Source organism: Xiphophorus hellerii, chromosome 23, assembly GCF_003331165.1.
Source record: "Xiphophorus hellerii strain 12219 chromosome 23, Xiphophorus_hellerii-4.1, whole genome shotgun sequence".
NCBI classification, from domain to species: Eukaryota; Metazoa; Chordata; class Actinopteri; order Cyprinodontiformes; family Poeciliidae; genus Xiphophorus; species Xiphophorus hellerii.
The window spans coordinates 26,940,039-26,957,617 of record NC_045694.1 but is presented as its reverse complement, the minus strand read 5'-3'; the positions used below and the strand labels follow the sequence as shown (position 1 = coordinate 26,957,617).

The following is a 17,579-nucleotide window of genomic DNA, read 5'->3' as shown; positions in this document are numbered from 1 at the left end:
TTAATTGGCGTTCCTGTTTAGAGTTGAGAGCATTAACTTAGTTGGGATTGTGTGCCTGAATCTTGTTTCTAAAACACTTTTAGTACCTTTTTAACATGGAGCGTCTGCCACATGTGAAGTTAATGGTAAGAATCCAACCCACTTCTGCTTTAATTGGTAATCCCATGACCTTTATTTTTATCGTTTTCCATTTTAATTGTCATGGATAAAGAAGTCAATTTGCATGCGTTCCATAATGTAGCCAGTGATTGTGCAGTGGCAGCTGTAAATCCATCATGTTGGGTAACGTGACGATTCCAGTGGCACCAAATAACCGACAGTTTGTCACAAGATGAAACTTGTTGGTATGTCAATAACGTAAGGCTTAAGGCTTTAGCCGCTCAACCTCTCAGTCAGCTAAGAAAGGTTGGTGGCATCAACTAACTCACCCACTCAGTGGTTACCTAGCAACCACCTCCTGAGAAACTGGCGCAGACACAGTTTTGTGTTTTGCCATCATGCCTCAAAACTGCTTAAAAATAAAAAAAATTAAAAATCTACTGTGTGGAGTGAAAAACATGGCTAAAATAGAAAAGGTCACGCCGCCAGTTTGGCAGTGTATCAGATATTAAAAACAAAACCCTGATCAATAATCATCTGATATTCATATCAGTCTATGGACTGAAATGCATCAACCTTTATATCTTGATGCATTTTTCAGCCATGTTGTCCAGACCTGATGGAATCTTTTTATGAAAAAGGTGATTATTTTGTGGAATAATAATTACTTTGTGTAGAGAAAAGCTTTAACATCTTTTTAATCAGTAACATAAACCAAACTGACAAAGTCCAAAAAACTGAAAAATACTGCAAGACTTCAATATATTTCTATATATGCACAGTGTTTATTCCTTTCAGGCAGCCATATTCCCTTTGAGCTTGTCCCAGTGAGTCCATCTGTTGTGTTTAATGCTCGTCACACCTTCCCTGCGTTTGTCTTCAGTCCTGCTGTGTAGTGATAGAGCTGGAGCCTCATTCTTGTCCGCAGACTCACGTCCTGAAAAATAAGTAGCAGAGTAAATAAATGCTATTCAGAGAAAAAACAAAGGATTTGTTACTGGAGCCAATTAAAACGTACAGGAGGAAGGCTGGCCATCTTCTTCATCAGCATAATGTGGTCATGGTCGCCGTAGATGTTCTTGTCCTGCCCGGGGTCGTCTTCCAACATGTACAGCTCCCCCCCGTGAACATCCGTCAAGTTCACCTGGATTGAGAGACGGATTAGCGAGAAAGACAAACATAAGCCACTTTTTGACACGGGATCCATCTGAGATGCACAAGATGGACGGATCCATCGCGCTGAACCCAGGCAGAACCCAACCCGTTCAGAAGAGAAGACAAGAGGCAGGAGAAAGAGCTGTCACGGCGTGAGAGTCCAGGATGTGACACACCCACCTGGAAGGTTCTGGGATTGAAGCCAAGCCACACGGTGTATCTGTAGGCCCGGTTACGCATCGAGTAACCCATCACCTTGATGTCTTGGAGATCAGGAAGGTCAGAGTTGTTCTAAAAGAAGAATTTAGAGCAATGAAGCGTTTTTCTTTTCTTAATCTGAGCACATTTCTCTGCACAGCTGCCAAGTCATTGTATCAAGCAGGAGATGAGGCTGTTGCATCCTCACAGCTCTGGAGAGAACAGAGGAGGCAGCCCAGGTACAAACAGAGAGGGTAAAGGTCAGGATTACAACTGTACCGCCATATTTTGTGACAATAATTATTTTGAACAAATCCCAAAAAAATACATATACATACGTACATACACATACGTTTAAAAACATACACACAAAAAATTGTTTTGCAAACATTTTAGCAGTTCCCACTACTTTACACTATTCTTTTTCTTTTTTATACTATTTTTCAATATATCCTTATCAAAATCCATGTGACAGTATATATTATATCAACATAGAAAACATAATTTTACACTATATCCATCTCCATCTCTCTCTATATCTATTTATTGATATATTTTATAGTATATTTAACTGAATCATTAAGAATAGCCCACATTATTTTAGTTTCTGTATGTCCTCGATGTTCCATAAAACTATTTAAAATAATGTCTTGTATCTTTTTTTGAATGTATTTATAGTTTTACAATAATTCAGTTCTTTAGCAAAATTGTTTTGCAAAGTCACTCCACAGGTTGTTAAACACATGGAATAGGCTTCTTCCTATTTATTTTATTTACTTAAAATAAAATAAATTATTTTATTTACTTAACTAATTGTGATTTACATAATTTAATTGCACACAGTAATGACATCTAATCATACTGATATTTATTGATGCTCTTATGAAACACGCTATGGAGAAAATAAAACAACATTTCCGACAATATAGTTTTGTTTCTTCGGCAACATTAATGGACATTTATCAAGACAATAAATAAAAATTCTCATCATCATAGGAATTTCTTTACGATTAATGATAAACGATACGATAAATGTCCACCTCTAATAAAGGCTCCAGCTGATAAGCAAGCTTTCTTGTTTTTTGTGGGGGTTTTTTTTAGATTAACTGTAATTTAACCATCATGATGAAATTTTATGTCATGTTCTGTAAATGCCCTACCTGCGGGGTGTCAGAGGGACGAGGGTATTGGCTGAAAGCCAGGATGTCAGGGTTCCTCCCTCGTTCTCTCTGGTGAAAGGTCTGGGCCAGGTTCCTTCCTTCTGTGCACAGCTGCACCTGAAACAGAACAGGAAGGGAGTAAACACTCGGCCTGCAGCGATTACTGATTTTGCTGGACAATAAAATGTCCCAGTAATTATTGTGATAAACCAGGATGTTGTTTTTGAGTCTATTTTCAAGTCATATCTTGATAACAGCTTAATAATGAAGCTTCACCCTCTCAAGGACCAATAAACTTTAATTTAGTGTGGATCTCTAAAATATTATATATTATTACCATCAATAGCTGGTAATAAAAGCTATTTTTAGACTGATTCCCAAAATATCTGGAAAGCTTATTTCTACTCTCATGGTCTTAAATGTCAATCAGTCCAAAACAATTAGGCCTAAATGCGAAACCTATCGCAACCGTTAGCAGAAACCTAGCATGAAATTTAAAGTTATCATGCTAATATTACTAGCGTAGGAAAAAGTAGAACTCGAGCGTAAAAAATAAAATGAACTAAAAAAGTGTTTTGAATCTACTAGGCTTTTAAAAATCTTAAAAATGTCAGTTCTGGCTTTATGGTATGAATTAATTCAGCTGTGATTAGCAGCATTTACATCAAGCAGGGTTGGGTTAAAGTAGCCTTCCTTTTTCTAAAGCCTTCCTCCCACGAATGCCAATTTTCTTGCAATATTTCAAATCAGAACAAGGTTGGGGACTTTTTGAAAATAGATTAACTATATTGCAGATGTTCCACGTCAGTAAGTACACTGTACATCAACAGTTTTGGCACAGGAAAAGCCACCTGTTAGCTTTCTTAACATTGTTTTCCAGAACATTTCCTTCTCAGTAACAAGAAATGTGTAATAATGACACATTTATGCTCAACATTTAACTGCCTGCTACATGTGATTGATAAGAAGTTACAATCCAGATGAACCTAAAAGAATCTGTGTTGTACAACAGTTTGGCTTAAAATTGCTTAATATTAAGTCGGGTAAAAACATTTATAATTAAAAAGCTCAATCTCCAATCTGAGCTATTAAATCTATAGTATAAAACCTCAAACCTGATACCTGGATACTCTGAGCTCATCTTGTGTTGGATAAATTTACTTATTTGGGTTTTTTTTTTTACCTGGAAAGAAACTTCAGGGCATTCCTTAAGTGCTGGGAGGCCGGTCATGTTAGAAACTGTAGGAAAAATATCCACCAGCTCCACTGTGTTTTGGATAACTCTAGCATCTGAGAGCAAAAAAAAAAAAAAAAGTCATACAGTTGAAGTTTTAACCAACCACAGCCAGCGAAGGTAGCCCAAAAATGTGTTTTATTTAATGGTGCATTTCATCACCATTGCACCACTTTTACTTGCAGAAAAAAGAAAACTATCCTTAGGCAACATATCCAAGAGTATCCATGTCTAAATACGTTTCTTTCAAGCTCCCTGTGTACGTTGAAGACTTCATTAAAAGTTTAATGGCTGCATTAGAAAATGTTTTAACAAGCTTTATGAGAGCACTTAAAAACCCACAAGTTTTCTGTTTAAATATGCACTAAGGCTGTGGAAAGCAAGAGACTTTTATGGCATTAAAAAGGTTTCGCCAGTAGAGGGTTCTTACTTGTGAAGCTGTACTCTGGTTGGGTTAAAACGTCAATAAAGGGGAAAGTAGACGCTCCTGGAGAGCTGTGGGAGTCCGTGACCCCAGGGACAAACATGATGAGGGGAACACGTGTCACCACGTCAAAATTAGAGTATTTAGCCCACTCGCCGTGTTCGCCTAACGACCAACCTGTTTTAAGAAGAGGGGGGAAGAATTTGAGGTTCTGGATCAAAAACACTGATGTGACAGAGGTTAAGATAAATCAACATAGCACAAATAAAAGCATGGATTATATTTGTACACTTTTTTCCACATCATCCGCCACTTAAATAATGTTCACATTAATTTAGCTTTGACAAAAAAAAACCAGCTGTTAAAGATGGGAAGTAATGCAAACAAAGAGCCACAGTTTTACATGACAAGATATTTGCTGTCACAACACTGCCATCTGGTGGTCAAGAGGAACTAAAGCAAGTCATTCTTGAGTGGAACGTCTTAAAAGTGTACAGGGAGGAAAGGATTTACTGACACCGCTTATGAAGATGTGCAGAAGATCTTAAAATAAATTTATTTCATTGTTGTAGCATATCCTCACAGAAAAACCTTACATTGAGAAATAATTTTAAACTAAATCTCCCATGACTTCCTGTTACATAAATGTAACTAAATCACATTATTTTGTTTATTTATTACCTGTTGGTAGTCTCTGGGAACTTTAAATAGTAAATAAATTACCTTATTTTCACCTGAGGTACAAACGTAACGTGACTTTAGGAGGCAATCGTTTCTCAAGAGCGGAGAGCCCAGACCCTCTGGACGAAGCGAAGGGCACTACAAGGTTCTGGTTTATACCATCCTAGTTCCAACCCAGCTGAATCAAATGAGTGAATCACCTCTTCACCATGCCGTAAAGCTTGGCATAGACCTGGCAACAAGTTCTTCATTTTATGCAGGTGTGTTTGGAGGAGCGTTGCATCTAAAACCTGTAGGATAGCAGATCTCCAGAACCAGGGTTGGAGACCCCTGGTCTAAAGAGAAAGTGCCAAGAGAAATGTCCATAGATCCCTTTCTTTGTCTGATCCAACCTTTTGAAAAATCACAGGTGAAGACCAGCTGCTATAAAAGATTACTTTCATAGTTTCTGCACATCTTCACTAGGGTGTACAAGTAAACCCAATATATGAGAGAAACACTGTTACGCTCCAGATAAGAAAACAAAACACTAATTTTAGGGCATAAAAGTCTTCTAACCATGATCAGATGTGAAAACCACCATTGTGCTGTCAGTCAACCCGAGAGCATCAAGAGTGCTGAGAAGCCTCCCAACCTGAGCGTCCATGTAAGACACAGCGGCGTAGTAGTGCTGACGGATACGCAGCTGGAAGACAATGGCAGAGCAACACTGTCATACTTCCTCATCAATGAAGAAGGAGCACACCATCATTAGACGTTGAAAGGTTTGGGGTTTTCTTTTTTTTTTTTACCTGGAAGTCTTTAGGAATTGGTCCGTATGGAAAGCTGACATTTAGTTTCTGAACGTCCTCCCTCTTTCTCACATCGGTCCAGGGATTGTAGGCTACAGGAGGAAGGCGCTGGGGAACATCTGGGTCAGGGGCCAAAGTCATTTTATCTAAGGGGTATAGGCTCAGGTACTCCTGCAACATTGAAGGGCATTCAAGTGTTAAATATGGATAAAACGACCACAAAGACACAGTCTGTCTATTGATGGGAATATCATCCACTTCCAATGTTTGCCATTAAATTCTTCACTACTGCTGATCTAAAAATTAATACTACCAACTAGCACCAACAAAAGGTGTTTGGAGATTTCTAAATAAAACGTATACTAAGGATTTTCAAGAATCAATGCCGTTAACTTCTGTCCAGTACCTCTTGTTTTCTCGTCTTTCCTTTTCTTTCCTCATTTGGTCTCAGCAGTTATCCCAAAAAGCTATTTTTCCATGTTTCTTCTCTTTCCTATAAGCCATTATTTCTCCCCATTTCCCCAACACCATTTACAAAGGCTTTGTGTCTGCTTTTGTCTAGGATTTGGGAGCATTTGTCCAAAACATACTTAAGCAAAACTGCCTCCTCTCACAGGACAATAACCTCCCCCCCACCTCTCCCACTCAGCCGTAGTTGTGCCAACAACAGCCTGCTCATTCAGGGGCCGGGGGACCGACTGAATTGTTTATAATGAATCCGATTCAGAGTGACTGAAGCGCTGTCCTCGTGCCATGCGTTACACAGACTCGACCAGAACGACGACAGCGGCCAGCCAAACGCAGCGAGATGGACATTTTGAGTACGATTGTCAACTTTATGAAGATTTAAAATGATCCCAGTTTATTAAAACTGAGATTTAACTGATCATTTCCAAAAAAATTATTGCATGAATGATTAATGCAGGCTGAGCTGATGCTGATCAGAACCACCTTTCACTTCAGTTACAGCTTAAAGACTCTTAAAGGATCTTCAAATGTAGAGACCGAAATGTTTGCTCATTTGATTTAAATGAAAATAACTCAAGCTCATTGATTCAGAGATGGAGCTAGGTCTGGACTTTGATTAGGCCACTTAAACACATGAATTTTTTCATGTGTAGTTCCAATCGTTTTCTTATCCCTGATAAACTTCTTTGACCCTGCAGAAGAAAAAGCATCCCCACAGCATGATGCATCCCCACCTTGCATTAATGTGGGGAGGGTGAGCTTTGGGAGTCAAGCAGCTCATTTTCTGCCTTTCATTAACTAAATTTGGATTCTTCTGACCAAAGCAGCTTCTTTTACATGTTCGCCATGCCTCCTATATGTTTGAGGGAGACAACAGGAAATCAGATTTCTGAACAATAGATTTACTGTTGAGAAAACTCATAAGGGTAACGGCTGCGTTTACTACTCTTACATGCTAAATTTGTAGCATAAATGATGACTGTCCTCAAATGTTTCGCCTGTGGATCTCTGCAGCTCCTCCAGAGGTAGCATAGGCCTCCCACCGGCCTCCTGGCCAACGCCCTCCTTGGCTGAGCGGCCAGTTAAGATGGCGGCCATGTTTTGATAGGTTTGGATTTCTATTTTTCGTTGATGACTTGGTTGTATTTCATAAAATGTTCAAATCTTTGGAGCTTCCTAATTTAATCCCTGATCCATCCTTTGTGATTTTTAAGAACCGATAGGTCACTTATCAGGTGACCTATAAGTGATTGAAATAGATTTTAATTTAGGGCAAAAGGAAATTCCTTTGTTTTTATTCATTTGAAAAACCTTAAGACCAACATTTTACTTCAAGTTTCATAAATATTCCACACTATGACATATAAAATCCCAATACATAAAAAATGTGGCTGCAAAGCAACAAGTATAAAAAATGAATATGAAAACTGTGTAACCTCACAGCATTGCTAAACTAACCATCTGTAAGCTCTTCTTTCACAAGCAAATTAAACACCAGATCACTTCTACTTTTACTTTAACTACACAGTTCCAGCTTTGTTGACACAGTGAGGATCAGAGAGGACGAGCCATATCTTTGATATGCAGCTGCATTCATCCAACATCTGATGATGCACAGCTAAAATGTTTAATTTGCCACAGATTGTCGTTTTACGCGATCCGCTGCATAAAACTAAATTCGCAAATGTTCCTGTTTAGCATGTTATCACATCAGTCTCTCCCAGCTGCTCGACATGATCAAAATCAATAACAGCAGCATTTGTTGGGAGACGTTTATGTGAGGACATGAAGTTGGTGAATACATCAGAAGCTGCTCAATTAAAACCAATTCATCAGGAAGCTTGTTGACTGGTTGAGTCTGATTGATGAGGTACGTTTCCACTCTGATGAATTACATGTTTTACACAAGACATGTTGTATAGGCTGCGCCATAAATAAAGACTCATGTACCTGTGGGATCCTGAAAGGTATGTGCGGTTTGTGAAAGCCCACAGCCAGGAAGAAAGGCGCTCCGTCGCTGGCCCGACTCTTCAGTAGCCTCACCGCTTCGTCGGTGCTCTCCAGGTCCGGCAGGGTTCCCCCAGGCTGCTCCGTCACGTTAACCGCACACAGCAGGTTGGCGTGGAGCTGACCGTCCTCGCCTTTACACATCTGGAGAGGAGATGTTCACTTATTCGCTTTCAGAGATAATTTTGATCGTGCGTCCTCTTCCTGTCCACTCCAGGTGCAAAAGTCCTTCTTCAGTCACTGCCTGGCTGAAGGCCCGTCACGATTGACAAATTTTGCTGGGTGATAAACAATAATATTATTGTTTTGAGATCATTTTCAAGTAATATAGCGATAATGGAAGTTCACCCTCTCAAAGACCAATAAACTACTTTAACTTTTGTAAAGAACACTGGAGAGAAAGATATTTTAAATATTTAAAACACAAGGTTATACAATAAATATAACAAATAAGAAAAAAAAAGGAAATAAAAAAACTTCATAAAACCAAAACCATAAATAAAATGGACTATGAAGTCTCCGTAAACAAAACTGCCCTTCAATCAACAGAGTGGGAATTATGGAGCTCATTTTAATTAAATAATGCAACTAATTGAACTGCTTACTGTGACAGGCTTAGCTGGATGTAAAGCAGGTGTACACTGTTCACTCCTTCACACACTGGAACCCCACATGTTGTCATGACAACCATTTCAAACATTCGTGCCAGCCTTCTAGCCCAGTTATTCTTGTTTGTCTTATTTTAAACACAACTCTTTGTCATAGAATCTACTTCTCTTTTTCTGGGCTGTTCATGTAAACTTGTGGCAAATAAAGCTGGACAGATGAAGTTACCCTTCTTCAATTTTTACATGTAAAATAGTGCGTTGTTATGAACAGTGCAAGAGAAACATGATTTACAGTATTAGGTGCAGCTACAAACATCCACTAGGCATACAGAAAGTGAGGCGTGGTCAGGATTAAACGGGGTTTTTTTTAGCAGACGGCACCATTTTATATCGCAATAACCAACACTTCATTTTATTTTTTACATTGCAGGTTAAAACCATTCAAAGCACCAGTAGCAGACTCCAAGTTCCAGTCTGCCATCGGCTTCCTCACCATATGCTTGTTTTGAAATTACCACATTCAAATCAGTAGTGGAGTACCACAAGGTTGTGTTACTGTGTCCCCACCTAATCCAAATCCAATCTATTGGCAGAAATTCCACACTGAAGGTCCAAAAGTTTGAAGATGACAACTGTGGGTAGATGGAAATAATAGTGAGGCTTAGTTTTGGAGTAATTGGACGGGGTATTGTGACAACCAACTGCAGTTGTACTGAGACATGCATCCTGCCACAGTATGTGACAAATGTATGTCTCAATACATCTGAGATAAATTTATGGGAAATTCAGACTTCTGACTATAAGAAAAAAAAAAAGGGAATGGGTTCAAAATGCTCGTTAGGCATGTACAATATGATGCTTGGTCTGGACAAAATGTATTTAGACCAGGGGTGCAAAAAGTGGGTCCTGGAGGGCCGGCATCCTGCATGTTTTAGTTCTCCCTGGTTTAACGCACCTGAATCCAATGATGGCTCGTTGAGGCCTAAGAAGAACATTGACATGCTGAGAAGGTTGTTGGTACCACCAGGGAGAAAACTAAAACATGCAGGATGCCGGACCTCGAGGAAAGACTTTGGGCATCCCTGCTTTAGACAGAAGGCAAAATTTGTTGTAAGAAGTCCAACAATAAAATAGGGGAAAAAGCAAATCTAGAAACAAAGAGGCAAAATGAACACCTGTGAGCTTTGAGAAAAAGAGGAAAGAAAACATTTGTGTTTTCCTGGATACAACAAAAAACTAAATGTACAGTTAGAAAAACTGCAAATACTAATAAAGCAAAAAGTAAATAAGTCACTTCCAATGTCAGGCACCATCAGCGCCTAAATAGATTCCTTACAGATTACAGTGTAGGTGTGTGCACATTACTTTAGTTAGATTTGTTTTGGTAGACAAAGTTAATCTTTAAGTTTGTGTTTTCTATACACAGCTTTTCTGTCTTGTGCCTTTTGTAAACTACTGTGCAGAATAGCCTACATTGAGCTGCTGCACTAAATTTAATCTGCTGCCCTCGTCCATGCTTAAACACCGACCGTCAGTCAACAGCAAGACGTTTCTCTTCAGTCTAATATTTTTCCCTTCATGCTTTGTCCCATTGAAGAAACAAAACATGAAGGCGTTTGGTCATCTTTCCTTCATCAGAGAATCATAATGTAACATTCAGAGCTTCACTGGAGCAGAAGGAAATCTTTGATGTTTAAACTTAAGGTAGGATTGTATCGTCAGTGAACCGAGTTTATGTGGTTCCCATTTCCTTTTTTTTCCCCTTCCTCTCCTACAGGCTGGTTTAGTGAAGGTTTGCTGTGTGGCACCGTCAATAAAATATTTATCTTACATAGACTGTTTTCTAATGAGCGACATGTTAAAATGTTGAGTTTGTCCAGGTTTCGAGAAACAAATACACAATATACATTGTATGAAGGTAAATGTTTTATTAAGCGCAACTTTCCCAACAACTCAAAAACAGGGGGAGAAAAAAAAAAAGATGCAAATGTTGGGAAGTCCCACACAGAGAGGGCATACCCTATCTGCGATACCGCTGGAGGTAAATGGCTTTTCGTTGCAGTCTTCTGTTGGGAGAGGTCGGTGTAGGAGGAGGTGCGGCTGTAGGACGAGGCGTGACTTTAGGAGGAGGTGGCACATTGGAGAGAGGTGGCACTGTGGGAAGAGGTGCAACTTTGAGAAGAGGGGCAGCTGTAGAAAGAGGGGCAGCTCTTTGAAGAGGTGGGGCTTTAAGAGGAAGTGGCGCTTTGGGAAGAGATGCAGCCATAAGAGGAGGTGAGGCATTAGGAGGAGGTACCACTTTGGAAAGAGCTGCAACTGTATGAAGAGGTGGGGCTTTAGGAGGAGGTGCGGCTGTACTAGAAGGCGCAACTTTGGGAAGAGGTGCAGCATTAGAAGGAGGTGCAGCTATATGAAGGGGTGTGGCTTTAAGATGAAGAAGGGATTTAGGAGGCAGTGTGGCTTTAAAAGGAGGTGCAGCTGTAGAAGGAGGTGCTGCATTTGGAGGAGGTGCAGCTATATGAAGAATTGCGACTTTAGGTGTGGCTTTAGGAGGAGGTGCAGGTTTAGGATGAGGTGCCACTATGGGAAGAGGTGCAGATGTAGAAGGAGGAACAATTTTAGAAGCAGGTGCAACTGCATGAAGAGATGCCACTTTACGAGGTTTGGTTTTAGGGGGAGATGCAGATTTAGGATGAGGTGCCACTTTGGGAAAACGTGCGGCATTAACTATATGAAGAGGCGTGGATTTAAGAGGAAGCAGGGCTTTACGATGAGATGCAGATTTAGGATGAGGTGCAAATTTGGGAAGAGGTGCAGCTGTAAAAGGAGGTGCTGCATTTGAAGGAGGTTCAGCTATATGAACAATTGTGACTTTAGCATGAGGTGCAGATTTGGCATGAGGTGCAGATTTGGCATGAGGTGCAGATTTGGCATGAGGTGCAGATTTGGCATGAGGTGCTGCATTTGAAGGAGGTTCAGCTATATGAACAATTGTGACTTTAGGATGAGGTGCTGCTTTGGGAGGATGTACAGCTCTAGGGGGAGGTGCTGCTTTACGAAGCAATTCAACTTCAGGCGGAGGTGCAGCTTTGGGAAGAAGTGCAGATCTAGGAAGTGGTGCAACTTTAGGAGGATGTGCAAATTGAAGAGGCAGTGCAGAAACTTTAAGTGTCTCTCTAAGATCAGCTGAAGCTATAGATGGGAGTTGGTGGATAAGCAGGAATTGATTCTGTCTTTTTATCACCTGCTCCACGTTGGCTGAAACTGAATCCTCTTTGCATCCAACTATGTTCTGATCTGGTTCTGTCAAAAGCAAAAACAGTCAGGTTAGCTCAGCTTTATATGTTTCAGGGGTTTTAACATCTTAGGCTGCTGTTATAAGTAAAGTTTGCTGATTGACTTTAAAACTAACCTGCTTGTTTGATTTTCACCAGGATTTGAGATGCTCCATTTGCTGGGGCTGGAGGAAGACAAGACGGCGTCAATGGCAGATATGGGCCCAGTGAAATGGAGGTGAGCTCACTGGGAGTGTGGGTGTCCATGGTGCTCAGGGTGTCCACAGATCCAACCAAAGCGTTGGGGCTTGGCTTTCTGGCTCGACCCGGAGTTTCAGTCATCTCACAGGGCAGCGCCACCAGCTCACTTCCCAGTGGGAGCTTTGTGTCAAAGAAGGGCTCATCCAGGGCCTTGTTGGGGCAGCTTACCTGCTTCCCATTTATAGGGGGAAAATGGCAGGTCTTCCTGCTGCTCGCTCGTCTGCGGGGGGATTCGGAGGACTTTGGCTGGAAGTCCAGGAGCCGAAGCGAGGGAGAGGGTTTCTGCCGGATGGAGTGGCCCAGTCTCTTCAGAACAGCGTTGTTCCTGGCCATCACAGAGTCACATAGCCTCTCTACGCGCTCAACGAGGGCAACCGTGTCGGCATGCTGAACTCTCTCCATCGCCAGCATCCGGGAGTTGTAGCTGCAGCCGTCTGTGGTCTGTGAAACAAAGATTTTTACAGCTCCAGCTCACAAAAATCACTTGCAACAATTACTACTACTCATTTTAAATCATTCATAATACTATAAATAACTGAACTAGTCAAATGCAACTCTACATTCATGTATTTAACAAAAAATATTTCTTAATTTGAAAAAGCTCTTAAATTGTAAATTCTTGTAAACTAGGCAGCATCTACATTTTGGCTTTAAGATTTCATCGAATTACATCAGCCATCTAAATCTAAATAAAACATTCATCAACAATAAAGTTTTAAATAGAGTGGTTATTGATTACTTACATTACTGTGAATGCCAAGCCTCTCAATTCCATGCCACTGCATGACGGAGTTTGTTCTCTTGGAAGGAGCCATGCGGCTAGCAAAACCTTGACCAGATCGTGGATCGAGATAATCGCAGGGCGGAAAAAAAGTGCAGTTTCTCTCAAAGGTTCAGAGTTTGTCTGACTGTGAAAAGGAATTCTGCAGCTTGGGTTTTGGTTTGTGACATGTCAGAATGTTACGCTGCTTTCAACATTCTGGTGACGCCATGGAGACGGGCAATTTAAATGTTCGCTCAGAGTTTGGTCTTGCATCTTAAGTGTTTTTCATGACGTGTACATGAAGGTTAGTGGAACAAACAAAGCTGTTTCATAAGAAAGAAAACTTGCAATACCAAATCCAGAAGTTTGAACTTCAATAACTGGCTGTGGAAACACTTTGTATCTTAAATACATAATATAGATGCATCACAAGTATGGAGTCAGATGGTAGACTCAGGATTTATTTTAATCAAGTTACTCAAGAAAGGGTTATGTTTGTAAAACTCCTTTATATCCAGTTTAACAAGCTTTCACCTAATGGGAGTTGTTTTTATTCAGCCTGCAATCATCCAACTCAAAAATGTTTCAAAAAGTTTACCATCTATCCTAAAACATTGACTTGAGCAGCTAGAATCAGTCTTCAGACATTATAAACAAATCTCTGAATGTCTGCTCTGTGTCCAACTTGTGGTTCCCTAAAAATGTGTTATTATGAGCCTGTGGAGCCAAAGCTTCTGCAGGTTAATCCCACCGGTGTCCGATTAAAGCTTCCAGTGGGCTTCTGGCTTCCTCTGCACATCCATATTATCTGTACAGGTGAACCACAAGGTTGTGTTGTCGTGCCCCTTATCTTCATTCCCTAAACTACTGACTGCAACTCCACTGAGAAGATCCTGAACACAGATGATGCTAATATGGTAGTTTTATTCGATAGTGATGTTTTTTGTAAAAATTAACAGTTTGATCAACCCCCACTAAATCAGATATGGTCTGTAATATGATCTTGCTTATACATAACCATATAGTTTTCACATAGTCCATACCTCCAGGATAGAGTTATTCACTCTTTGGTAAGTGGCATATCTCTGAGAGAATATGCTACTTTGATTTTGTTGATTATAGGAGCTCTAAAATCAACAAAACAAAATTAAAAAGATAGAAGACAAACAACTCATACCAACCGTCATAGTCAGTGATTGGGGACTGGTTATATTATTTTTTAGAACCTTGGCACTTTGGAGTCATTGAGTCAACTATAAACTCCTCTGTAAGCCATAGTACGTAGAGTCAAATGCAAAACCATGTGTAAGAGATTTATGTGAACTGAAACAGCACAATGGTCCCAAACAGCAGAAAATCCACGACAGCATGGCTGAGTCTGAATTCCTCCACAATGATGGTAAACATTAATAGAGACACACAAAGGACCATAACATCAGCTTATACAAATTACGTCCACATTGAACTGGGTATATTTTGATTTCAATTTTGTCTCAAGGAAACCTACTAAAAAAAATTAAATTTCTAATAACTTATTTGAATGTCTGAATCCCTCTATTAATCCTTATTATAACAAGTATGAGACACAATATCACAGTTCAGTGGTCAGCAGTGCTTTTACAATGCATTCTTCTTCTACTGAGGAGTCAGTCAATTCAATTCTTCCTTATTTATATGTTGTGCTAATCAATTTACCTTGTTAAAACAGTTTGTCATACAGACCACAGGAGAGTCCTGTCAAATATTAGTCAGGGATAAGTTGTTCCCGATGAAGGACCAGCTCTTATACTACCATCCAGGGCAATAACCACGTTTTAAACATCCAATTCCATATTCTTACCTTTTGCTTCTCAAATCTAAAGGAAAATGGGTGATATGCAGGAATAGACCAGCTGTAGGGGTAGTCATCAGTGTGGTTTGAAGCAATTCCTACGGAAAGAAACAAGTGGACATATAAGCACAAGGGGCTAAACTTGTGATACATCATTTCAAATTGTTTTTAGGATTTTTTTCTTTCACTAAAACACATTGTTGCTCATACCTGGATGAAACACCTTCCCCACTGACATGGTGTAGTAGCCTTCAGATTTAAAGTGCTGCGGCAGAGTAGTGTAGTTCCCAGAGTGGACTCTCCAGTAGGAGTTGAAGTCATAGAGTCTGGTCGTGTCCGGTCTGCGACTGGTCAACATGGATGTGCGACTGGGAGCGCACACGGCTTGCTAGAGAAAGAGGGGGGGAAAAAATGGCTCTCAAACACATCAGTGAGGCCAAGCTGTCCCAACTGGGCATGGACCAGTACAATTCACACAATAAAAACAAAATTTATTATATAATCTAATGACTCAACAACAAAATGAAACAATTACACCTTCAGTTGCCGATAAAATGTTGTATATACCTACAATAATGTCATACAACAATACGTTTGCATTTTTATTTTGAGCCAGAGAATCAAGAAAATGTATAAAACACCCCTCACATTTAGTATTAGTCCAAGTGTTTAATATTGAACAGAATTAGATATTTTTGGAGTTCTGCTTTTTAATAGAAAAACATTAGGAGAAAAACAGAAGTTAATTGCTGCTTGTAGCTTGCAATCAATTTTTATTATTAAAAGCATACAATTTTACCCTAATAAAGTGGGTAAAATGGAAACAAAAAGTGTTTTTTGTTTTGTCTTCTTGTTTATATATATATATATATATATATAAAGAAGCTGGAAATCATTTAAAATCTTTCTACAAAATCTTGCTCTCACCTGGGCAAACGCATTGAGGAAGACTTGGCTTTTGGATGCCAGCTGGTCAATGTTGGGAGAGTTCGCGAGTGTGTCTCCATAACAACCCAGGGATGTCCGCAGATCATCCGACACAATGAAGAGGACATTACTCCTCTCTGAAAACAAGCAGACATTAAAGGTTTGACTAACAGACACTTTAATGACATACACTGATAGCAGGTAATAGGCCAGGAAGCTGAAAAAAAGCAGAGTGTTTAGTTTGAAACAAACAGATAATAGCCACTTTCACTTCTGCTAATGTCCAGTTCGTACGTCATAAAGAGACCCACTAAGTCAGTGGTTCTCAAGTCCGGTCCTCAGGCCCTCCTGCCCTGCATGTTTTAGGCGTTTCCCTTCTGCCGCACCTGGATTGAATCTGTGGGTGATTGACAGGCTTCTGCAGTGCAATCATGCAATCATTTGAATCAGCTGTTCTGGAATAGAGGCACATCTAAAACATGCAGAGCAGGACTGGAATCCAGGAGCACCGCACTAAGTGAACAAATACTAAGAGTTAACGTTAGACTAAATGACATTTTGATACTTTCTTGGTTAAGACTCGTTAAGTTACAACAAACAACGCCGTCACAGAAACGACTGCCAAATGAACGCGTTGTTCAGTAAAAGAGAACAAAGCTTATTTTAGAGTTACTTCCTCCTGGTGAGTTATCTACCTGCTGTGGCCGCAGCAAGTAACAGCAGGAAAAGCCACGTAAAAACTCCCGGGTTCATTTCTGCGCTGCACGACGCCTTCCACGGGCTCCGTGAACTAACAACACAAGCTTCACGGCTGCTGGTTAAATAACTTCCTGTTAATGAGTCAGCGAGGTGCTGCGCGCTCATTGGTCCATTCAGCTTTCCATGTTGGCACGAGCCCGTCAATCACTTTATTGGGCAGCAGGTTGTCAGAAATAAAGAACGTTCCCGTCCGGTGTGGACAAAGTATTGTTTATTAGTTTACTACGGTAATATTCTTAACTCATTCTTGTCTTTGTGGACTTCATTTATTTCAACATTTTTAACAATTAAAATAATAAAACATCGTATTGTGCTTAGACACAATAGCACACCATGTTTTTTTTTACATTACATATATAAAAAAACATAAAAAGATGATTATCATCGTAATGATCTTATTACCAAATCTCATCGGTTTTTGTTTTGCCTTTTAAACTGTTCTTTCATATTCAGGAATAACTATCTGATAGTGAAATTTTAACCTGCAAGCACGTAACAGTTGACTGTTTTGTTTCTGATTGCGTCTAACTTGACTTTATAAAGGCAAAAACAACCTAAAGAGGTCTCACTCTGTGCAAAATTTATATGTCAGCCAATCTGTGAAAACAGAAAAAGGCTACGAGTATTTCTCTAAGTTCTTCCTTTTTTACGTTATAAGAGCGAAACTTTAAGTTCAGTTTGCATCCTTGTCCTTTTGTTTATGGAGTGACGCCACAATTATGATTATTGTACTGGTTAAAAAATTAATTATTGCAAAACTCTAATTTAAATAATCAAATAATTTAAACAATGAAGACAAATGCATTTCATTTATCAGCAAAATATTTAATTACAGTTAAAACACAACCAAAGTTTTTTATTTTTCAAGTTATTTGTAATTTTTTTCTTATTGTGGTTTTACTTGCAATCTGGTGTGATTTTTTTTTTTAAATTTTACA

The 17,579-nt window shown here is 39.6% G+C and overlaps 1 protein-coding gene across 2 annotated transcripts; it reads right to left on the bottom strand.

Moving 5' to 3' along the window:
- Positions 1 to 773: 773 nt before the first annotated feature.
- ids (iduronate 2-sulfatase) lies at positions 774 to 16,725 on the bottom strand. 2 transcript variants are annotated; one of them, XM_032555522.1, is made up of 13 exons: positions 16,578 to 16,710; positions 15,883 to 16,019; positions 15,166 to 15,343; positions 14,965 to 15,053; positions 8,161 to 8,361; positions 5,743 to 5,913; positions 5,510 to 5,636; positions 4,277 to 4,447; positions 3,796 to 3,902; positions 2,613 to 2,729; positions 1,435 to 1,545; positions 1,118 to 1,243; positions 774 to 1,036 (listed from the first exon to the last, which is right to left on the bottom strand). In XM_032555522.1, exons 1-13 carry the CDS (start codon positions 16,633 to 16,635, stop codon positions 956 to 958), a joined length of 1,674 nt encoding a protein of 557 aa, XP_032411413.1. In that variant the 5' UTR covers positions 16,636 to 16,710; the 3' UTR covers positions 774 to 955. The 2 variants fall into 2 exon arrangements, with proteins under 2 accessions (XP_032411413.1, XP_032411412.1); XM_032555521.1 differs by lacking the exons at positions 774 to 1,036; positions 1,118 to 1,243; positions 1,435 to 1,545; ... (4 more) ...; positions 5,743 to 5,913; positions 8,161 to 8,361 and adding exons at positions 10,732 to 12,128; positions 12,238 to 12,802 and having other exon boundaries at positions 16,578 to 16,725.
- Between the last annotated feature and the right edge of the window lie 854 nt (positions 16,726 to 17,579).